This window comes from Polypterus senegalus, chromosome 12 (genome assembly GCF_016835505.1).
Source record: "Polypterus senegalus isolate Bchr_013 chromosome 12, ASM1683550v1, whole genome shotgun sequence".
NCBI classification, from domain to species: domain Eukaryota; kingdom Metazoa; phylum Chordata; class Cladistia; order Polypteriformes; family Polypteridae; genus Polypterus; species Polypterus senegalus.
In genome coordinates this window covers 5383442-5408640 of record NC_053165.1, presented here as the reverse complement: position 1 = coordinate 5408640, position 25199 = coordinate 5383442, and the positions used below count along the sequence as shown (strand labels likewise).

At 40.6% G+C, this 25199-nt stretch overlaps 1 protein-coding gene across 1 annotated transcript in view; it reads left to right on the top strand.

Moving 5' to 3' along the window:
* The window catches only part of nampt2 (nicotinamide phosphoribosyltransferase 2), a 57304-nt gene that overhangs the window by 9817 nt on the left and 22288 nt on the right, over window positions 1-25199 (top strand). Inside the window, exons 2-7 of the mRNA XM_039770579.1 lie at window positions 11388-11523; window positions 12552-12655; window positions 14921-15049; window positions 17592-17750; window positions 21331-21461; window positions 24119-24344. Of these exons, the coding sequence (XP_039626513.1) occupies window positions 11388-11523; window positions 12552-12655; window positions 14921-15049; window positions 17592-17750; window positions 21331-21461; window positions 24119-24344 (885 nt within the window). The remainder of the gene's footprint in view (window positions 1-11387; window positions 11524-12551; window positions 12656-14920; window positions 15050-17591; window positions 17751-21330; window positions 21462-24118; window positions 24345-25199) is intronic.

The window sequence follows — 25199 nt, the reverse complement described above, 5'->3', positions numbered from 1 at the left end:
CACTAAGACTCCTCACTCAGTCTCTCAAGATCACCAAACAGAGCCTCCATTTTTTCCGCGAAGATCACAGCATCATCAGCAAAGTCAAGATCTGGGAATCTTTCTTCGCCATCAGATGCCCCACAGCTCTGCCCAACACCCAGTCCATACAAGTATTGAATAGAGTAGGAGCAGAACGCACTGCTGACGAACCCCAGAATTAACTGGGAAAAATGCAGAGGTCCTGCCTCCACTCTGCACAGCACTCACAATGCCAGTGTACAGGTCGGCCATGATATCCAGCAACCTCGAGGGGATCTCGCGAACCCTCAGGAAGTCCCACAGGTCTTCTCAATCAACTGAGTCAAACGCTTTGCGAAAATTGACAAAGGCTGCAAAGAAACTGTGCCGATATTCGTGTTTACGCTCAATGAGAACACTCAATGCCAGGATGCAGTTGATGGTAGACTTCTTAGGCGTTAAACCAGACTGTTCAGGTCACTGGTAGGTGAGCAAGTGATCATGGATCCTATTGAGGACGACCCTAATAAGGACCTTACCCGGCACCTTTGAGCAGTGTTATCACCCTGTAGTTGCTGCAATCCAAGCGGTCACCCTTCCCTTTCCAGATAGGGATGACAAGTCCTGTTTTCCAGGCAGTTGGGATGATGCCAGTCTCCCAAATGGAAGCAAAGATTGCTTGCAATGCCAGGAAGACAGCCTTACCACCAGCCTGGAGAAGTTCACCCCGGATACCACAGATCCCTGCAGCCTGCAAAGAACCCAACCCCAAGGCTGGTTCACCACCTGTGCAATCTCGGTGAGATGGGGTGGTTCACAGCTAATCAGGGGATCAGTCTGAAGAACCATGGACCAGAGGTATCCAACATCCTAGCCTCAGGATGAGCTTTGAACAACTGCTCAAAGTAGCCAGCCCAGCGGGTCACAACTGCAGTGTCATCCGTAAGGACCGTTCCATCAGCTGCACTGAGCTGAGCTCCAGAGAAATTGTGTGTACATGTGAGAAATGTCCAGAATGATAGCCGTCGCTGCAATACTCCACCGATTTGGGCTTTGTGACACAGTGGCCAGACAGAAGTGTTGTGATTTACACACACACAAATAAATGGTGAGGCCGCCAGACCAGACCAGACTCCTAATTTGCCTGCCCAGATAAGGCTCACTCCCAGGCAGCCTGACTTTCTCCTCCAATGGCTGGCGTTGCTTCAAAGGTTCAAAAATATAATTAATTTTCACAAAATTCAAAACCCACCCACCGGGAGCACAACGGAAACCCTCTTCTGAGGGTGAAATATCAAACAAAGAATCTTTATAAGTAAAACTTTTTTTTTGCCTGAAACATCAGTTCACAGTAGCCAAGTACTAATGCGTTGCAAACAAAAGGTGAAATCCTTAAATTGAGCAAAAATGTCAAAAGAGCCAACATAACAAGTGCATACAATGTACCGCAGAGGGACTGCATTACCCATCAGCCTTTGCAGGCCTGGGAGTTGCCTCTTAATCAAGATTGACAGGTTGTCCTGCCTCTGGCGAACCACCCACAGAACACAGGGACCATAAATACATTTAAAGAAACATGCCTAAATGTTTTTAAACCTAACAGAAGTGATAACAAATTGAATGTATTTATAAAATGACAAATGAACAGAACAATATTAATAAAAGTAATCACAATAAATAATTGCAAAATTGAGCAATAAAGACAAAAACTCAGGGAAAAAATTCTACCCAAACATAGCAGGAAGGGGGCAAGTAGTTTTTCACAGCACTGAATTGACTTGCCTGTTTTTTTTTAGAACAATTAGAACAATCTAGACGAGAACAGGCCATTCAGCCCAACAAAGCTCGCCAGTCCTATCCACTTGCTTCCTCCAAGAAAACATCAAGTCGAGTTTTGAAAGTCCCTAACGTCTTACTGTCTACCACACTACTTGGTAACTTATTCCAAGTGTCTATCGTTCTTTGTGTAAAGAAAAACTTCCTAATGTTTGTGCGAAATTTACCCTTAACAAGTTTCCAACTGTGTCCCCGTGTTCTTGATGAGCTCATTTTAAAATACAAGTCTCGATCCACTGTACTAATTCCCTTCATAATTTTAAACACTTCAATCATGTCACCTCTTAATCTTCTTTTGCTTAAACTGTAAAGGCCCAGCTCTTTTAATCTTTCCTCATAATTCAACCCCTGTAGACCTGGAATCAGCCTAGTCGCTCTTCTCTGGACCTTTTCTAGTGCTGCTATGTCCTTTTTGTAGCCTGGAGACCAAAACTGCACACAGTACTCAAGATGAGGCCTCACCAGTGCATTATAAAGGTTGAGCATAACCTCCTTGGACTTGTACTCCACAGATCGTGCTATATAACCTAACATTCTGTTAGCCTTCTTAATGGCTTCTGAACACTGTTTGGAAGTTGATAGCTTGGAGTCCACTATGACTCCTAAATCCTTCTCATAAGGTGTACTCTCGATTTTCGACCGCCCATTGTGTATTCAAACCTAATATTTTTACTTCCTATGTGTAATACTTTACATTTACTGACATTAAATTTCATCTGCCACAAATCTGCCCAAGCCTGTATGCTATCCAAGTCCTTCTGTAATGATATAACGGATTCCAAATTATCTGCTAATCCACCTATCTTGGTATCATCTGCAAACTTAACCAGCTTGTTACTTATATTCCTATCTAAATCATTTATATATATTAAAAATAGCAGCGCCCTAGCACTGACCCCTGTGGAACACCACTCTTAACATCAGCCAGTTCTGATGAGGTTCCTCGCACCATCACCCTCTGCTTCCTGTGTCTGAGCCAATTCTGCACCCATCTAAAAACATCACCCTGAATTCCCACTTCTTTTAACTTGATGCCCAACCTCTCATGTGGCACCTTATCAAATGCTTTCTGAAAGTCCAGATAAATAATATCATAAGCTCCACTTTGATCGTATCCTTTTGTTGCCTCCTCATAGAATTCCAACATGTTAGTAAAACACGACCTCCCCTTCTGAACCCATGCTGACTGTTCAGAATAACTCCTGTCCTTGTCATGTGTTGCTCAATCTTATCCTTAATAATTCCTTCCATTAATTTTCCTGTGATGCTTGTTAAGCTTACTGGCCTATAGTTGCTTGGATCTGCCCTGTCACCCTTTTTATATAATGGGATGATATTTGCCATTTTCCAGTCCTTTGGAATCTCTCCAGTGCACAGTGACTTCCTAAAAATATGTGTCAAGGGTTTATATATGTACTCACTAGCCTCCTTAAGAACACGAGGATAAATATTATCTGGGCCTGGTGATTTGTTTGATTTCATCTTATTTAATCTGAGCAGCACTTCTCCCTCTACAATTTCCAAATCCCTCAGTACCTCCTTAGTAGTTGTGTTTACCTCTGGCAGGTTATCCACTTGCTCACTTGTAAACACCTCAGAAAAATGTAAGTTTAGGGCATCTGCTATTTCATTGTCTGTATCTTTTAATTCCCTTTACTATTCCTGATGAACTTGACCTCCTCCTTAACTGTTCTTTTACTACTAAAATACTGAAAGAATCTCTTGGGGTCTTCTTTCGCCTTATCTGCTATATTCCTCTCCAACTGTCTTTTAGCCTCTCTGATATCCTTCTTAATGGTTGCCCTCATGTTCTCATCGCTCACGGTTCTCTTTGCAGTCATTAGTCTTATATGCCTTATACAGCAGTTTTTCCTTTGCAACTTCTTTTTAAATCTTTATTAATCCATCGTGGAGATTTTTTTAGTTTCCTATTACTTCCAAATTTAGGTATGTATCTGTCCTGCATTACATGTAAAACATTTTTAAACCTGTTCCACTGCTCCTCGACTGTCTCCACATTTAAAAGCTTATCCCAGTCTATCCTACTTAGACTTTGTCGCATCTGCTCAAAATTAGCCCTACTAAAGTTCAACTTAACAATTTTAGTCTTTGCATCTGTACTCTTACAAAATACTGAGAATTGTATTACATTATGGTCACTTGACCCTAGTGGTTCAATCACCTCTACACCCTCAATTCTATCCTGATTATTACAGAATACTAAATCCAGATAGGCTTCACCCCTTGTTGGTGCTTTAACATGCTGTGTTAAAAACAGTCGCGATTACTTCTAAAACTCCTGCTCTTGTGCTCCTCCATCTGTAAGGTTATCCCAGTTAATATTTGGATAATTAAAGTCCCCATGACTATAATATCCCCTGTAAACTTGCCTTTTGATATTACTAAAAGATGTGTGTTGAAATTACTGTCTGAATTGGGTGGTCTATAACACACTCCTAAAATGAGACCTTTTTCCCTAATATTTTCCAGGCGAAGCCACATGTCCTCACTAAGATGGGGCTCATCATCCAACTGAAGATGACTTACATTTAATTCCTGTTTGGCATAAACAGCAACCCCACCTCCTTTTCTGTTCTGTCTATCCTTCCTAAAAAATGTGTATCCCTCTATGTTACACTCATCCCCATCTTTGTTATTTAGCCAGGTTTCCGTTATTGCTATAATATCATAATTGTGCTCTGCTACATACAACTCCAACTCACTTACCTTATTTTTGATACTTCTAGCATTAAGGCAAGCTATTTTTAATGTGTTAATCCTTCTATCTTTACGTGTTTGCTTAAAATTTACATTACTATGCATTTTTATTTCTACACCATTGTTTGTTCTTCCATGTATAGATCTAAATCTGGCCTGTCCTAAACTCCCTGCCCCCCCATTCCCTAGTTTAAACAATCCTCGACTAGCCTACACATACGCCTCCCCAATACATTGGTGCCCCTCCGGTTCAGATGTAACCCGTCACGGCGGAACAGGTCCCATCTGTTCCAAAAGGAGTCCCAATGCCCCATAAACCTATACCCTTCTACCCTGCACCAAGATTTGAGCCACGCGTTAAGCCTTCTAATCTCCTCAATCTTACCTGGACTGACGCGTGGCACAGGCAGAACTTCAGAGAAGACTACCTTGTCAGTTCTGCTCCTCAGCTTGGTACCTAACTCTTTGAATTTGGATCGCAGAACTGACAGACTACCCTTTTGGTGCCTGCTTCCTCCATTTCAGGTTCCTCCATAGTCAAAGAGTTTCAACCAACTCTACACGGGACTCCATAATGCAAGTGTGGCAAACTGCAGTACTCAGTAGGAATTTGCAAGCAAAGAAAATGTGCCCATGGAAAGCAAAGCCATCACAGTGAGTGAGTGTGTCATATGAAGTGTATATGCAATGATTTATAGCAGGTTAGTGGAAAAAATATACCCTGTGACTTTGATGTTAAATAGTTGGCAGCTACAGCCACAGGTTGATGAAAGGGCTGGAACTGCCATTGGCATTTTCAGAAGTGAGTGGCATTTTGACAGCTTTCCACCAGGCCTGCAATTCTTAGCAGTGAGGTGTACAGAAACAATGTAGAGTGGAGTTCGGCAACAATGAGGCATCTGCGTGTTTAACTGCACTCCATGTCAATAGAAAAAGGCAAGGCTGGGCAAAAAATAGGAAGAAGTGTGTTGTGCTTTTGGATGTTGGCGTAGAGGATTTAAGTGCAAATCTGCCATTTCAGTGTGTTTAGCTGCTCGGGTAGTGGCAGTGACAAACAGTGCTGTGAAGAAGTATTTGCCCCTTATCTGATGGTCCGTTTTATACATCTACAGAACAACATAATCAAATGCATACATCACAAAAGCATGTATAAAGGACAATGAAATAGAGAAAGACACAAGAGCCAGGCATGAGACCTTGGCAATACTGTGATGCCATGTTGCTAGGATGAGGCAGCCTCTTCTTGTGATCCTTCATTAAATTAAGCGGCTTCAGCAGTGAATGGATGGAAGGTATCAGAGGAGTGTTAGGCCATTACACACATTCTTTTCTTTATTGTATTTTATATCAGCTTAGCTTCATTTTAAATGTTTCCTGAACTAAACAAGAATGATTCTTAGTCCTGAATCCTTTGCATTTTCATTTCAGCTTGCACATTTAGAGGTTGAGTAGGCATTTCTGGCATAGCAGGGGGTATTATAGTGACATTAACTATAGTGTAAAAAATTACTGTGCTATTTTTAACATGACTAATTAACAAAAAGTGGATGTTTGTTGTAAAGATAATAATAGGCTTGGCTTATCTGTGCAGTTGGTGGAGGGTGCCAGAAAATTAAAAATACAATAAGGGCACTAACATGCCTTTCTTATGCCTATTTTATGCCATTCAGTGTGACAGATAGGGGGCTCCACTGAGCCCCAAACCTCAGAAACAACTAACCCACATACAGTCACAGGTTGAAAACAGAGCCATTTATTATAAAATACCTCATGACAGTTTTCTTGGTCACACAAGCACAAATACACAATACAGTGATCCCTCGCTATATAGCGCTTCGTCTTTCGTGGCTTCACTCCATCGCGGATTTTAAATGTAAGCATATCTAAATATATATCATGGAATTTTCGCTGGTTCGTAGATTTCTGCGGACAATGGGTCTTTTAATTTATGGTACATGCTTCCTCAGTTTGTTTGCCCAGTTAATTTCATACAAGGGACGCTATTGGCGGATGGCTGAGAAGCTACCCAATCAGAGCACGTATTACGTATTAAATAAAACTCCTCAATTATACGATATGTTTCCCACGTGGTGCTTTGCACACTTAAAAGCTCCAACAGCCGTATTGATTTTTCATTGTTTGCTTTTCTCTGTCTCTCTCACTCTCTCTGACATTCTCTGCTCCTGACGGAGGGAGTGTGAGCAGAGGGGCTGTTTGCTTAGAAGATACGGACGCTCCTGTAAAAAATGCTGAAAGACTACCTTCACATTGATCCCTTCATTTTGGCCGCTTTATCGCGGGTGCTTTGTATTCTTAAAAGCCCAAGAGCACGTATTGATTTTTGATTGTTTACTTTTCTCTCTCTCTCTCTCTGACATTCTCTGCTCCTGACGGCACTCCTTTGAAGAGGAAGATATGTTTGCATTCTTTTAATTGTAAGAAAGAACTGTCATCTCTGTCTTGTAATGGAGCACATCTTAAACTTTTGACTAAAGGGTGTTATTTCATGTCTAGAGGGCTCTAATAATGTTAAAAAACGTATTTAGAAGGTCGTAACCAGGTTTTCTATGCTCTAACTGAGAAAATATTAGATTTATAAATAAAGAATCCTACTTCGTGGAAATTCATTTATCTGTCTGGAGTGGATTAACCGCGATAAAAGAGGGTTTACTGTATAAGTGTGCGGAGAATATTTATCAACAGTGTGGGAGAGTTTCTAAGGGCTTAAAATATATAAAAATAACCATACAAACATATGGTTTCTACTTCGCGGATTTTCACCTATCGCGGGGGGTTCTGGAACGCAACCCCTGCGATTGAGGAGGGATTACTGTATAGTCTTCTTCTTTCTTTCTCCTTCTGTCGTCTCTCTGTCCATCCACCTCCCTAAAGCGAGTGTTGCCTTAGTTCTGCTGCAGAGGTATACCTCAAAGGAAGCCCTGTAGGTCCGGCAGAAGTCCCAAAAAGTTGAGACTCTTGGATTTCCTGGAGCACCCCATGGTGACTCATATGGAACCCAGCAGGGCTGACTCTATTCCCATAATGACCCACTGGGTTCCACATGGCTACCATGGACCCATGATGCTGCCATCTAGTAGATGGTGGGGTGAAAATATCCAATTTTAGGAGCTTTTGACCACCATTCCTATAGCTTATGTCCAACCCCCCGTCTAGGTAAGGGTCTCTCCTACTCCTCCTGGCTGAGATGCCCCCCATTCCTGGTTGGCATTTACAACAGACAATAACCACTTGTAGAATTTCTGCCACTCACCTTGAACTCATTATGTCTTTATTCAATGTGTACTCCAAAACCAAATAAACATGGTCTTTCAAAGCGTTTGCTTTGTTCCAAATAAGGGGACATTTTGTTTCTTTGTTTTTAATTTGCACCTAGTTCTGTTGTTTCACACTGTAAACATTCAAGTGAATAAACACCCCATGGGTGTGTCAAGGACTTCTCTCATTGGGCCGAAACATTTTCTCATTTTCTGGAAATAAATATCATGGCGGGTATTTGCATACCTCCACCTTTTCCATAATTATTAACTGTGAGACTACTTGAAAGTTATGCCCTACTAAGTTTGTGTGCCGAAGGACACGTTTCAAATCAAATAGCTGAGAGTACAGCAGAAGACAAGCTCTGCTGATGGCATCCACTGATGTGCTTCAGTTTTATGACAGTACATTTTTATGTAACTGTATGATAATGTGTATTTTTTTCTCCCGTGGCCATATTATGAGCATAAGCTCAGTTTACTTTATGTCGAATTACAGGTTTGACTCTTGTACATGTTTGTTAATAATGTTCATTTTGGAATGCCTGATAAATATTGAATTTCAATGCTTGGGTGCGCATTGAGAGGACACCATGGTGTAAGAGTGTAGAATGATTGAGTGGCAACCTCTTGGGCCACTGCTGTTCATTTCTTGCGTATGTGTCCTGATCGACTTAGTCACTTAAGTACATTTACACCTATCAAAAAAAAAACAAAATAAAACCCTGAAACGATAAAATAAAACTAAACCACTGTCAACTGCTGTCTGATTGTGCACTTGACAGGGTTAGACTGAGACTGAATCAGGTTCTGCTCTGATTGAGCGAGCGATTGTGCAAGTCATGTTACATTTGTACCTGTTTGCGTATTTATTTTTTGCCCTTTAATTGTTTGAATTTGTCCAGCGGAGAAAATCATTGACTGTTGTCTCGTAACACTAAAAGATCTGTTCATCGCCAGAGTGATAAAGAGAGCAGGAAAGATTGCGACTGACTCCACTCACCCCAGCAGCCATCTGTTCATCCCTCAAAGAGCAGGTACAGGTCTGTCGTCACCCGCGCTACACACCTCAGAGTGTTCCGATCCTAAACGGACTTCTGTAGGGTTACTTCTTACTGTTTTGGCAACATATACTTGGTAACTGTGCCGTTTGTGTATTTGTAAGTTTTTCCTATTTGCTCAAATTGTACTATTTATTACTTTATATAGTTTTGCTCATAATTGACTTAATTTATTGAAGTTTGCAAATGTTTTGTTGAAGAAATTGTATTTGTATAGTGGTTTGTACAGCACTACATTAATTGTCAGTAGCGACAGTGTTCGCTATCCCGGAAGCAAGCTTCTTCCCTCTTTGACTGTCTGCAGGAAGATAAATCATGGTTGTCTGCTAAATTAAATAGTGAAAAAAACAGCTTCTTCTGGTAGAAACTAAATCTGATTTGGACAAATGTGATAATATTTCATTGACTATTGATAATTCTCTAATCTCTTCTTCCTCCCAGGTTAAGAGCTCATGTGTTATTTTTCATTGTACCTTAAAATTTCCATCTAGATATCATCAGCCATGTACTCCCATCTCTTTCAGCTCCCAGCACTGCTGTTTTTGTTCATGCTCTGGTTGCATCTCATATATTGATTATTGTAATTGTATCCTTTCTGGTCTTCCACTTCAGTTGGTTCACATTGCTGCGACTCATATTATTAGCAGAACCCTGCCTATTGAACACATCACTCCTGTCCTTCAGCAGCTTCACTGGCACCCAGTTAAATATCGCATTGATTTTAAGATTCTGCTTATTGCTTACAAGACCCTCCATAATCTGGCACCTCCTTATCTTTCTGATCTTCTTCACATCTCCATTCCTTCTTCCTCTTTCAATCTTATTATTTCCTCCTGCTCGCTTGACTTCCACCGGGTTTAGAGGTTTCAGTTGAGTGGCTCCTCGCTTCTCTCCCACAAGATCTTCGTAATATTGACTCTCTTCCTACCTTTAAATCTCGCTTTAAAACACATCTTTTAAAGCTGGCTTATTTTGTTTGTTATAAATTTTAGTTGATTCAATTTTATTATTGTATTTATTCTAGTTTTATTGTACTGTAATATTCTATTAATTTTATATCATGACTATTATTATTAATGTGTTCTGTAAGGTGTTCTTGTGTGCCTTGAAAGGCGTCTATAAATAAAATAAATGATTTTTATTACCTCATCACATACAGTCTGATCTTGCAGATTTTGTATAGAGTGAATCTGCAGGACAGAGACATTTGTATGTAACATGGTCATTGAAGGACAGCTGGTCATCGATTACCATCCCCAAGAAGGTCTGCCCTTACCAGGTTGAGTTCGAAATGGTGCCCCCTCACACTGGATATCAGTGAGACATGTTAAGATTCCAGCTGAGACCCCTGTGGTCCCCTGGCAGGAATAACTGGTACAGCTGCATATCATCAGCATGGCACTAAAATGAGAAACGATTGGACAGGATGATTGAGCCTAGTGAGGAGGTGCATAGAGACGAGAGGAGAGGAGAGAACCAGCACTGATCTCTGGGGCATTCCTATGCTTGCCTGGTGCACCCTTGACATCTCCCCTCTCCAGAACACATAGTAGGATTCAAACCACCTGAAGGCAGCCCCAGTGATGCCAGGGTCAGAGAGGGTGGCAAGGAGATCCACTGTGTGTCAGGGGCACTGTGTCTTCTCGCTGATGCTGTATTTACATGCTGTGGTTCGGTCAGCTTGTACTGCGTGTTGCTTGGGTGTCTTCCAGCATTATTGTGAGTCTCACATCTGAGGAAATACTGTGAATGAGACGGAAAACCACAATAAAGTCTGAAAAGCCATTCCTCTGAAGGTAAAAGTTGAAGTAATAAAGTGTAGGTTTGTGGCGATTTATGAAGGGCAGCATCTTTGTGATGTAAAATGGCTGCCGTCGCACCATCCAGATGGATGCTGCACATTGGTGGTGGTTTAAGTGACACCCACTATGTAAAGTGCTCTATAAATGTAAAGAGTTATTATTATTTTTATTAGGGTTTGTTTTGGCCACTAATGATATTGTTAAACTAAAGTAATTTTAGCTTTGCAAAGTGGGTTAAAATATCTGTCATCCCTGCAATGTAAGTGATATCAATAATGAAAGATGAATCATCTCTTACTATATATGAGTGGGCCATAAACCTATTGACCTGGTGTGTCGATTGAAATTCTTCTTGCGGTATAGATTTCAAATATTATTTATTTATTTATTTATTTATTTATTTTTTTACAACTGTTTTTGGTGGCTAAAAATTCACTGCATCCCTAATGAAAATAAAGGTAAGTACTAAAAACAATGTAATTAGGACTAATAAGGACTGTCAGAAGTTTTATTTAATTTAAAGTGACACATGCCTTTTAGAACAAGTTAAAAAATATGTGATTACAGTTTTGAATCGGTAACAAATGATGTATTACAATGCATTCAAAAGCATGTTCATTTGTTGGAATAAACTGAATTGCTCATATGTCAATAGCCCCCTACCTGCTGATTGTGATTTTCCTTTTTCTTTTTAGATTACACACTACAAGCAGTACCCTCCCAACATCAGTAAAGTGTATTCTTACTTTGAGTGCCGCATAAGAGAAGGCGACCGCTTCAAGGCAGTTGTGTTTTTTGGTCTGCAGTATCTATTAAAGAAATATTTAGCAGGTAACTGTATAACATTTGCATTTCAGTATATTGGCTAGGATAATGAGTATGTTAATCCTTTAAAATATGTTATGCCTTTACTCTGGAGACATGTTTAAAATAAGCTTTTGGTGTTTTCCTGATTTCCCATCTGAGACCTGGACACCTATAAAGGTCCCATGCTGTGGCCATGGTTTACCTTTTAGAAATCCTCATTCTTGGGTTGTGCCATGTTAGGCCCAGAATAACCCTTTAAAGAGAACAAAGAAGCTGAAGAGCATCGATTAAGAGCACAATCAAGATAATAGTAAAACAATAAAAGAACACAATGTGCAGAAATTGGCAAGAATTATTATTTGATGTAGCTGTCTGACTGGCGCTAACTTAGGATGGCGTGTTGTGTGTGTGTCCTGGTTTGGACGCTAACATAGAGGTGAAAACTCCTTGTAACTAAACAAATTAACATGACAAGTCAGTGTTCATTGGTGTAACCACAAACCCCACGGCACTAAAGAGGCAACTGGCCTCCACTCACCTCCGCATGTGAATATTTAGCCATTGCCTTCGCTATGCCCTGAAGACGCTGTGCTTCACTACCACTCATTTACGCCACACCCCAATCATTATCATTAAGTCTCCATTGTCACGGACCTCTTCTTATCAGACACTTATCCAAGGAGGATATTCAAAGAAAACTGCTGATGGCCTAGTCTCAAGTAACAAATAGTTGTTATAGCATATGGTCCTCATTCCTGTCGTGACAGCATTATGGAAGACTCTTACTAAGGGACAGACCCCACCATTAAAAAGGTTCTTGTGACACTCTCTCATTCTGAAACCAGGGAAGATGGCTGCTGTAAATTGTTAAAATGTCTCCTTGTGGTCCACGTCTCACAGTGGAGCAGCCACCTTCATTCCGGGACAGCTTTTATTTATTGAAGCAGCTCGGGGCCGCCTTTCCGTTCTCCCCACATACAGTGATTCATGGTCAAGCTGCCCACTGAAGTTATCACCTCTGTTAGTAACCTTTGTTTTTATGTGTTTGGCAGGTCCAGTTGTAACGGAAGAAAAAATTCAGCAAGCAAAGTTGTTTTACCTCTTACATTTTAAACAAGCTGTTTTTGATGAAGAAAGATGGAGATTGCTTTTAGAGGTGAAGACCGATTTGCTTCTTTTATTCTTTTTTCATCTTAAATATGTTGACTTTTGCCTAATGTGGAATAATTTTCATTTGAATTTGACCCACAATACACTATATATATTTTAAATATATTTTATCCAAAGTGAGACATCAGGTGGAGCGTTGCGCAAGTGAAGGTTACTAATTTAACTGTAGCATTTTTGTGTCAGCTAAATGAAATTCCTGTTTATTTCCCTACAGTGAGTTTGAGCAAGCAGCCCACTAGCTACGCCACCTGTAACGACACTTCTGCAAACTTCATCGCAAGCATGAAGAGATACCTTGACCGTGAGAGCGTCAGTCACTGCACACACTAGATGGTGCAGTTTTGTCCTGTGCTCATTAATCGTGCGTCCCAAAATCAGAGAGCATTGCTATCCAGTGTAGCAGTAGAGGTTCTGTTCCACCACTTGAACCCTCAGGTACCACTCCAAACACAAAGTAAAAGTCCAAGACTCTTTTATTCTTTTATAATACAGTGCACCAAGCACCTTCCCCTCTACACTATTCATACAATACTTCAGCACAATCAAACAATCCTCCTCTCCCAGGCACTTGGCTACCCTTCCTCCCAGCTCAGCCCAGTGTCTGGGCTATCCCAGTCTTTTATACCCCTTGACCCGAAGGTGTTCCAGCCCCACAAGTCCTTATCCCTTCCGGGGATAAAAAAAAATACACTCTTTCCATTTTTTCCAAGCAGTATGTAAATATGTATTGTGATGGAAACCAGGGCATCAACATCCCAAATCCCAACTCCCAACACGAACACACACGCACAGTCCCAGGTTCAAGTAAAGGTTGATTTATTAATCAAATCCTCTCAAATATGTCACCACAAGCACAAAACACAGGTTTTCTCTTCACAATATTTTCTTCTTACCGCACTGTCCTACTCCACTTAAGCATTGGTCCACTACCTCCTAGCTCCGACTCACCTGGAAAAGGGAGTGCAGTCCCTTTTATTACAGGCCCGGGAGTACTTACCGGTGCCAGGGCCATTGCCTGATGGAAGCACTTCCGGGTCACACGGAAGTCAATTATAACAGAGGAGCTTGTCTGCCTGCTGTGCCCTCTCGCGCCACCCAGTGGACTACATTTCCCGGCATGCTCTGCTGGCTTCCCGCTGGGCACAGATATCCGGTACTGATGAAATCTGGTGTGCTTGAGGGAATAAAAACTCCCCAGCGATCTGTTTTCTTTTCCATGGGCTGTCCATCCATCTTTTCCAATCCTTCCTTCCGGGTCTGCTTCTTGTTTCCTTCCCCTCCAGCCCATGTGGCATCTACAGTATTATGTAAAAATTTGTACATATAATCCTGAAAATTTGTTTTTTAGAATTCCTATTGAGGGCCTCATCCCCATGGTGCCAACCATGGGTGGCTTGTAAAACTACAAAAGCTGTTTTGGATAGTTTTGAAGTTAATCTTGTGATTTTTCCCATATATGCCAAAGATATGCGTATTACATTCATTAGTGGACTCTGATAGATTATGAAGTGTGAGTGGGCACACTCATAAGTACTGTTAGTCTGATTACTTTTGTATTTTACATGTTTTTGGCTTACTTTTTTACAATAATTTATTTTTATTGTTTTAGCAGTAACATAATTGTCTTTTTTTTCATCATTTGTGCTGTGATTTTGTGATGATTTCTGATAGCTGTGGCCTTATGCTCTACAAGCATCACTAGCATGGTTGCCACCATGTGATCACCATGACATGTGATTGTTATGAGTTGCAATGCTCTCTAAAATCAAATCCCTCCAACAAGTAGGCCTCAGGGCTCAAGTGAGGCCTAGCAACATGTTGTAGGCTTCAGTCAGGGTGTGTTTCTTCACACTCGGAAAAGTAGAATCCTGAAGTACTTTAACAAAGAGTTACATCACCGGTTCCTTCAGATTTTGACAAACAATATTCTGGATGTTATGTGCATAGGAATTAATGACCTGTGTCAGGTGGTCAAAACAGTTATAATGTGCAGCTAAAATGATTCATTTTCAGAATTGTTTTTTTTATATTGTTATATATCTTAAGTATGATTGAAATATTTCAGGTTAATACACCAGTTATTTTCACTACAGAAAAACTTTACCAACATGTGTTAAATGGAAGAAGGTCATAATTGGAGTACAATTTATTGTTTCAGTTCAGTTTTGAAAACTTCTTTGTTAATGAGACCTCACTTTTCTGCTTAGTTGTATTTATGTGTGTTAGTTCAGTTTGTTTGTTTGTTTGTCAGAAACACGATGGTCGACTTCCTATTCGTATCAAAGCAGTTCCAGAAGGAATGATTGTTCCCAGGGGTAACGTCCTTTTTACAGTTGAGAACACAGACCCCGATTTCTACTGGCTCACCAATTATGTGGAGGTTTGTATTTCATTCCATAGATTGTTATTTATGCTTATGCTTCAAAAAGTTTCATTTTTTCTTTATGTGTAAGGCATTAGAGATTCGTGTCTTTTCATTGTATTGTCCTTGGAGGTTTGTTAGTTTTGCACACTCAGTCCACATACACATTGGAAGAGCATACAGACTCCATACAGACCTTGACCAGGAAAGAAATCGGACATGAGCTCATGGCGCCGTGTGACCGGAACACTAGATGTGTACCACCCCTGCTAAGTGTGTATGTGTGAAGTCTGCTCCCTTTATTGCAATGATTGAGTGTTACACATCTGATTAACCTGTCACTGCAACAATAACACCAGTGAGTAGAGAAAAAGTGTATTCTTAAAGTTGATGATATACATATATGAAAGTAAGCATTTTAACCTAGTGCACATTAGTATAGCAAGGGTTAAATCACAAAAAGGCCTGTGCCTGTATATTTTTTATTTTTCTTAGCAAGCTGGAAACCAATATTTCGTGAGCCAAGGTCAGGTACGTAGAGAGATGCTGACAGGCAGAAAAGCCCCTTCTCCCCAGATGGTGAAAGTGAGCTGAGGACTGGAGATAAGGGTGACAGGAACTAGACAGGTTCAAAGTGGGGAGAGGGTCTGTCAGGTGGGCACAATAGGTAGAATAGAATGCTATGCTCATTAGGCTGTGAAATATTGGTGGCACTAATAAAAGGCAGAACCAATGGGCAGCGGGAAGTTGGGAGTTAGATAGGGGTGACAAATAAACTGAGTATGAGGTTAACTTTTAATAAGAACTTCTGTTGCCTGTTCTGAGTGTCTGAATTCCTTCTTAGGGCAAAGAGTGCCCATCTCCACTCATTAAGTGATGTGAATAAACATCCATAGCTGGCTACTAGTGCTCTGATTTGATCACAAAATATTGCTGTGTAATATAATGATAAATGGTAGTGAATTTATTTGTTTATTTGCAAATACTTACAGACCTGGGTTTTCATAAACAGGAAGCACAGGTGGTTGATGCCAGTGGCTGAACTTTCTTCCTCCTACAGTTTAAATGCAGGCCGAATTTGAATTCAGGGGTGACCAGTTGAAGTTAAAATATCCGCAAAGGGAACGGGTTTCATGTTTTTAGCAGCTTTTCCTTGAAGTTTGAGTAAAAGCTGCCACTCAGTGACCATTAGCTGGACATCATGTGACTGACGGTCAATTAGCCAAGTAAAGCCTCAGAGTTTGTCACTGGCAAGTGCCGATGCTTCACTGTCTGCCCTCAGTTCTGACTAACAGCTGAAAATGACCAATAAGCTCACCAAAATATGCCAGCTGATCGTGAGACTGTGATGGCTGCTGGCGAGGGGTGCCAGCACATGCCATATGTGAATTGGTGTTCTTTTCTGAGGAAAAGTTACAATGGTACTGTTTTAATTTGTATACCTGAAACTGTGCGTGAAAATCAAATTCACAAAATCTAGTTTCATTTTCATTTTCTTTTTTCATTTATTTCTGTTTTTTTGACGTCTTTGTTTTCTTTTTTCATTTGTTTTAATTAGAACATCATACTTCATTTTAGTTTTTGTTAATGAGAAAAACACTGAATATTTATATTATATATATATATATATATATATATATATATTGTATATACATATAGGTACAAATTCAGGAAAGGAATATTGTGTTTATTGTATATAATTGTACTAATATAATTACAAGTTATTTACATTTCTATAGTACTTTTCTTACTACTTAAAGCACTTTACATCGTAAGTGGGGAGCCACTAATGTGCTGCATTCACCTGGATGATGCGATGGCAGCCATTTTTGCACCAGTGCACTCACCACACATTACCTGTTAGGTGGTGAAGTGGTAAGAGACAGCCAATAAGAGACAAGAGATGATTAGGGGGCCAGAATGACTTGGCTGTGGTGGGCAGGATATCAGGATGCAGCCTACTCTTTACGAAGGATGCCCACACTGATTCAGGACCTCGGTTGTACATCTCATCCGAAAAGGACAGCTCCATTTTTACAGCACAGTGTCCCTGTCTCTGCACTGGGGCAATGGGATCCACATTGAGACCACAGGGTTAGCGCCCCCTGCTGGACTTGCCCGCACCTCTTCCAGCACCAACCCAAGCTTTTCCTAGATGGTCTCCCGCTGAAGTACTGTGTGGGCCTGAACAGTTCTGAATTCAGGTGGTTTGGCTGCTGGTTACATGCCAAGTATTTTTTATTTTTTTGGTATTGTATTATTCTTACTGTCCCATGAAGACAGACAAGTAAGGATTTCCTAATTTCCTAGTGCCAAGTACACATGACAATAATCTTGAACTTGACTTAACAATTCAGTATAGCAGCCTAATAATACTTTTCACAGATAATGGGTCTCATACCATTTTTAAAGCAGTGTAATGCCAGTGATTATTTGTTGCACTCTTTTCCACTCTATAAAACTAAACTAAACGTACTACAAAACAAATCCTGCACTATTACATTCAATTGGCAAATGTGGCAGCCAGCTAATTCATTTATGTATGTACTTATATTTGTAGACTATGCTAGTTCAAATTTGGTATCCAATTACTGTGGCGACTATTTCCCGGGAGTTTAAGAAGATATTGGCCAGACACTTGAAGGAGACCTCAGGGAGTCTTGATGGTCTGGAATATAAGCTGCATGATTTTGGCTACAGGGGGGTGTCTTCTCAGGAGGTGAGTGCTTCTGTTTTGGGAGTTTATGACTTGTCTGAATGCTACCAACTGTTGGCATCACTAAAGCTGCAAATTCCCTCTATAAACTATATATTTGTTTGTTCTCTTTGTTACAGTCTTTAAAAAAAAATGTTATTGGATTTAATTAATTTAAGAGTATTTTTCTCTTGGTCAGTGTCAACATGAAAACAGATTTCTGCAATGAGGTCTAATTTAATTAACACATTTAAAACACAAAATAGCTGACCATTAAGTATTAATCCTTCTCATCACTTGTGAAGCCATTTGGTTTTAGAAGTCACATGATTAGTTTGATTGTGATCACCAGCCTGGGGTTCCGTGGGATTGTATCTTAAGAGCCAGCTTGTGGTGTGTCATAATGCTGGTCTGACCTGCACATTAATGACAAAAGAACACTGTGTTAAGAAACTTAGAAGAGTATGGCATGGCTGTCAGCACGCTGCCCACAAAAGTGAAGAAGACGAGCGAGGAAGGCCACCAAAAGACATCTGAGAACTCTGAAGAAAATACAAGGTGAATAGCATTGGAGAAACTACAGAAGACATCTGTGCCTGGGTGCTTCACCAGTTGCAGCTTTATGGGAGAGTGGCAAAGATAAAAAATGGACAGGACAGCTTGGCAGAAGGCACATCTGAGACTCTGCAGTCAACTGGAAGACGATTCTGGTCTTATAACACCAAGAATGAGTTTTTTGACAATTGGAATGAATGTCCTGTTACATTGCACCTTATCTAAACCACACCATCTTTACTGTGCATGGCAGTGGCAGCGTCTGGCAGTGGGGATGCTTCTCTGGCAACAGGCTGTGTGAGGCTTGTGATGGTAAATTCAATGCAGCAAAATATGGGGAAATCCTGGAGGAAAACCTGATGCAGTCTGCAGGAAACCCTCAACTTGGGAGAATACCAGCCAGAGAACGAGCCCAAGCATAAAGCCAAAGCTACACAGGAAAGGCTGAGAAATATCAATGTGAATGTCCTGGAGTGGCCGAGTCAGAGTCCAGATCTCAGAGACTTCGTGGCTAGACATGAAAAAGAGGCCACTTAACGATTCCCATGACACCTGACAGATCATGAGCAATTTTAAAGAAGAATGAGGAGAAATGGCGGAGCTGACAGAGAGGGAGACCTGAGCACACAGACACAAGACTGTCATGGCTGAGTTGAAGGTGTGCATACTTGTGCCATCAGTTATTTACTGTTTTATATTTATAATTAATTTATTCCCAGAGATATGTCTTCACTTCATTTGTGACCTTAATGTGTCTTTTCCTGTTGATCAGTGTCTAAAAAGCCAAATTAAATCCACTAGAATTTAATGTTGTGCAGCAATAAAATATGAAAACTTCCAAGGGGACAGAAACTTCCTTTGGCACTGTATGTTCCATTTCTGCTGATAACTAAGACTGCTGGTTTCTCAAATTATTTTTTTAAATGTCACTTCATTTTGAGATAACATTCATTTAGCACCTGGTAATGGTTGAGTATTTCCTCGGCATCCCACATCCACACATTTCCTGGCTCATATTTAAAAGCCTTTTTCATGTACGCTTCTTACCTTATGAATATTGAGCCGACTGTCAAGTCACATTAACTTGGGATTATTCCAAGCCATTTGCCATCACTTTGCAGGATGCTAAGCTCTGCAGTCCATGAATGTCATGCCTGCTTGGATCATAAAGAAAATGACATTGACACTGACAGGAAATTGCAGTTTTCCAGTTTTTCCCAGATGTTCTCCTCACTGTGTACTTAGCTTATTTTATTCCCAGGGTGTTTTCTAACTATAGTTAAGCTTCAGGAGAATGTGGATTACCTTTACATGTATAACGTGTTTTATATATATATATATATATATATATATATATATATATATATATATATATATATATATATATATATATATATATATATAATATATACTCTGCTGAATCTGAAAAAATGTGTTTTTAATTAATTATTTATCTTTTTTTTTTTTCATATAGAAAAATTCATAAATTATTCATATGCTGTTTTTCCCAACTTGAAACAGTACTGTTTTGGTAGGAAACTTTTAGGAAATGGATTTAACAAGACATAACATTCTTAAACCCACTTAATGTAATTTGGAGCAATTCAGCCAATTCTACCAGCATCGAGTGCCAGAGAGAAACTAACCCTGGATGGGTTGCCAATCCATTGCGGTTCCTCCTCACTCATAAGCGACTAATTTGAAATCGTCATACAAACTACACTACACATTCTTGGCATGTGGGAGCAAAACTGGGGGACTTAGCAGGAAGAGAGTAGACATTGATAAGACCTGAAGATTTGACAGTGGGATTTGTGTCACCTCGTGTGTAAACTTGACTTTGAAAGTGAATGCTTCAGTCCCTGCACCTTGGCTATTTTGCTTCAAAACCTGCCATAACACATACACAAGTACACTATATGGTCAAAAGCTTGTGCCACCTGACCATCACACTTATATGAGCTTATTGGACATCCCTTTCCAAAACATGGGCATGAATATGCAGTTAACCCAAACCCACCAGGCATCCTCCACTTTTCTGAGGAGAGTGCATGGAAAGATTTTTTCTCCTTCAGCCAAAAGAGCAATTGTAATGTGGACAAGGAGTCCTGATCAGCAATTGGCACTCCAGTTCAACCCATTGAGTGAGGTCAGGGCTTTGTGCAGGCCGCTCGAGTTCCTCCATGTCTGTATGGACCTGACTTTGTGCACAGAGCTACAGTCATACTGGAATAGTAGAGGGCCTTCACCAAACTGTTGACACATAACTAGAAGTGCTCAGTTGTCTACAATGTCTTTGTCAGCTGTAGTATTAACAGTAGCCTTCACTGGAGACAAGGGGCTCAGTCCAGACCCTGCCATTAGCCCTCCTCACCAGACTTTACAGTAAGCACCATGACATCTTGAGGATAGTATTCTCTAGCATCTGCCAAACCCAAATTAATCCATCAGACTGCCAGATGGAGTGATGAATCATCCTTCACTGTGTTTCCATTGCTCCACAGTCCAATAGCAGCGTGTTTTACACCATTCCAGCCGACACTTGTCATTACACATTGTGATCTTAGGCTTGTGTGTAGCTGCTCGGCCATAGCCACCCATTTCATGAGACTCTGCGAGTGTTCTTAAGTGGCCCAGCCAGAGCCCAGACTGGAACCCAAATGAACATCTCGTGAGGGAACTGAAAATAGTTTTCATTGATGGCCTCCATTCAGCCTTAAGAGGATTTGCAGAGAAGTATGGTGGTTGTTTTTAGATCAGCGTGCAGGAATGAAGGAGCATGTCTGCACATAGAAAGGAGCAACAGAGGAGTCCAAAAGGAATGTCATTGAAGTCAGAGTATCATAAACAGGTTTAGAAATTAACCCTTATTTAGGAACTTTTTCCTGGTTGCCTGATATTCTTCCTTTGACTTTCAGCTACCTGGTGAAATCACTTTCTCAGTTTGTAACAGAATCTCCACACTTTAAACCCTTTTTTTGTTGGAACATAATGAGCTTTTTAAAATGAGAATTATTCCTATCTGATGCTGCACTTTTATGTTTTCCAGTCGGCTGCCTTGGGAGGAGCATCACACCTGGTGAACTTCTGTAGTACGGACACCGTCGCAGGCCTTCTTATGGCCCAGCAGTACTACAGCTGCCCCATGGCCGGCTTCTCGATCCCAGCTGCAGAACACAGGTGAAGACAGGAGAGGGTGACTTCTTTCATATGCGATTAGTCCTTGCAGCCCTTTTAGGCTCTCATCTATTTAAATGTCCCAAAGTTGACTCTTAATTTGCATTATGTGTTCTATTCAAGTTTAAACTAGATTGTCTTCTGTATAAACAGTTTGTTTTAAACGTGTTTATTTTTATGTTGCGCTGTTCACAGTGACAAGCTCAGAGCATTGTACACACTGAAAAGCTAATATGATTTAAACAGAAAATAACATTAAGTAATATATCATGCAACATTTGCATCTGTGTGTGTGTTTGAATATGAGGTACGACGCACACAAAAACCTAGACCCTATACCTTGGGAATCAAGAGTGGAAGGGTGAAACAAAAAGATGGTTCTAGAAGATGGTCTAACTTGTCATGGTGGCAAAATGCTCAGTTCGATCACTTCACTCAGTACGAGTGGACGCATTTTCAAATATTGACGTTTTCTTACCCTCGTTTGGAAAATGTCGGAGTGCAATAGTGAACAGTGAGTTAACATCAAGTTTCTTGTGAAACTGAAGAAATCCACAAGAGAAACTTTTCAATTATTGAAGGGTGCACATCTCATGTACGCATTTTGAATGGCACAAGTTAGTGTTCAAAGGAACCCGTTTTTTTTGGCGGTAGAAGTTGTGAAAGTAAAAATGGCAGAAATCCTCAACCACATTACAGAAAGTGATCTGCAGAATTGCTTTGAATGTTGGCAGCCACGTATGGACCTGTGTGTCAACTCAAAAGGGAACTGTTTTGAAGGTGATCGTAGTTAATTCTCTTAATTTGTTAACTAAAGAGTTACAAGCACAGTCTCAATTTTCTTTTTGTGTTGGACCTCATATAATATACTGTGTACATAATACATAATTATTATGATGGATGACATGGATGCACAGGCATTAATATTGGTATTCCATTTTATATTGGGAAGCCAATAAAATGGAAGGACATCCTTCCAGGATCTTCTGTTCCTCTCTCTGCTGGGTGGTTGTGTTTCTATGACGGAGTTCCCATTTGGACATCCACAAGACAGCTACACGAGAGTTGTAGTTCCAGTGGGCATCCCCGTTGGGGGTCCTTCTGTGCTGCTGGGAGGAGGCTCTACCTGACCTAAGAGTGCTCCCAGTATGCATTACATTTGTACTGGAGATGCTTCTAGGTCCAGCTGCTTAGTCCGTCTATATCACACCCTAACTCCATAAAGCTTTGCTCATTATCACTCACACCTACCAAGTCAGTACATGACCTTGGGGTGATGATTGCTGACCAACTATTGCTTCTTACTGTTGTTCATGCAGGTTCACTCTATATAACATCTACAAGATCAGGCCGTATATAAAGGAGTATACAGCATAACTTGTGGTCCAGACTTTGGTCTTGTCACGTCTTGACTACTAGAACTGTTTATTGGCAGGGGTACCTGCTTGCTCAGCCAAAGTACTGCAAGTGATTCAAAATGCAGCAGCACGTCTTGTGCTCATTCGTCCGAGACAGGCACTTGTGACTCCTCTTCTCAGGTCACTACACTGGCTTCAGGTAGCAGCACACATTATGTTCAAAGCTGTGGTGTTTGCTTATATAGGGTAGTCCGTGAGTTGGCATTGATGAGGTCCTATACTCCTTTTCACCGCCATCACGTCTGCTAATCAGTGGCATCTGGTGATGCCAACTCTATGTAGCATCATATCTCAATCCAGACTCTCTTAATTTTTGGCTTTTAGCAAGTGTAATGAGCTGCCCACCTCCATCTGAACTGCTTACTCCTTCAGTATGTTTAAGAAGCGTTTGAAGACTCTCTTTTTCTGTGAATATCTAACTGATAATGAAGAGAGGTTTTGTAGCTAATCTGTTTGTTTCCGAGCTCTTCCCTTGTGACGTTCAATTTTATAATTTTGTCCTTTAACACCTTTTTCAAAACTGTCCCCAGACTGGTGTTTGCTCAACTCTAAGTCAAAAAGTACCTGCTAAATGAGCAAATGTTCATTTAAGTGCTATGCAGCTTTGGTGGTCCAGGGATAGGTGGGGGGTGGGCAAGCCAGACTGGTGTAGTGGGCCATTCAAGACAAGGCCAGGGATCAGACCAGATAACCAGCTGCTCCTTCTTCCTCTTAGGGGAGTCTAATGCTAAATTATTTGAAGACGGCCTGAGTGTACAATGTAAGAGTTGAGTTGGCAAAACAAAATGTCTTATTTGAAGCACAGAAAACGATTTTTCAACATTATAAGTGCTTGTATGGGTTATGATTATAAATAAAACTTTCTGGTTTTATGAATGCTTCTTTTCACGGGTCAGGCTCAAAGCGCTTTGATCAGCCCTCCTGTCTGTGGTGAATGTTGCTTTACTTGACCCCCTAAACATTAACCTTGGAAAGTTTATGTGTAACTGTGACCAGTTCAGATCTAATCATTGCTTTTCTCCCTTATCTTTGTTTTTTTTTTATTTCCTTTCTGTGTAAATTGAAATACTTTCATCATAAACATTTATATTTAATGCACAGTGTTTTTCTTGCTGCATATGCAGGGAAGGTTTCACTACCTGCTGTGTCAGAAAGTGAAGTAATCATTGTTAGGCATTTTCGAGATCCAAGACAAATATTTGCTTTCTGCTAATGCAAAGTCACTCACTCTTATTTTCACAGCACAATCATCTCATGGGGACGGAATCGAGAGAAAGAAGCATTTGAATATTTGCTGGAACAATTCCCCTCAGGACCTCTCTCGGTCGTTAGTGACAGTTACGACATTTTCAAAGCCTGCAGACATATCTGGGGGGGGAAGCTGAAGGAACGCGTCATGGAACGAAGCGAGGACTCCAGGCTTGTTATCAGGCCTGACTCGGGTGATCCAGTCGAGACCATAATTGAGGTACTGTGTGTAGCCCTGCTTTGCATGGGGTTCTGTTCTGTTTATTGTATTCAAGTGTGCCATCAGTGGTCAGCACTGCTGACTGATTTGATCCAGATCAAGGTTCGAATCCTAGGCCAGGCACCGTCTGTATGGAGCTTGCTTGTTCTGCTTATTAATGTGTAAGTTCTTCTAAAGACGTGTCACGTAGGAGATTCTAAATGGACCCAATCTGTGTAAATGTGTGTGGGTGAGATCCCTGCCACTTACATTTATTCCATCCATGACTGGTCTGTTGTGGAGAATGAACTCACACATGGAGTCTCGAGATGGGCAACAAGAATAGACTTTATTGTAAAGATGCAAAAGCCATCTCAGCTCAATGAAGTGAGCGCCCTTCATTGGGAGAACCGTACATTTATTACAATTATCAGTATTTCTTTTCCACTTGAACATTTTTCATCATTATCTGATAAATCCTCTGTAGGCCCTGCCTTTCTCTCATGATACGCTCCATGCCACCTTCACCCTCTTTTGCATTAATGTGTTTGCATGCTATTGGAGTGTGTGGTGTTTCGCCTTCAAACTTCAGTGCATTCACGTGAAGTTCCATTCGGACTTTTCAGAGATTTGTTACTTGGTCTGCCTAAAAAGCAATTAAAGATAAACTGGATGTTTTTCAAGAACATAAAGAGCAAACTAAATGTTTTAAACGTGTATCACTTTAACTGACCGGTTTATATGTTTTTATTTTATACAATTGACTAAGAGGAGTGTGGAACGAGCCCAGGACACAGACAGGCAGACATGTTGTTAAGCACCACCACACGTTTATTTAGAATTTCTGTTTACAAGTTTAGTGCACCACAAACCCCC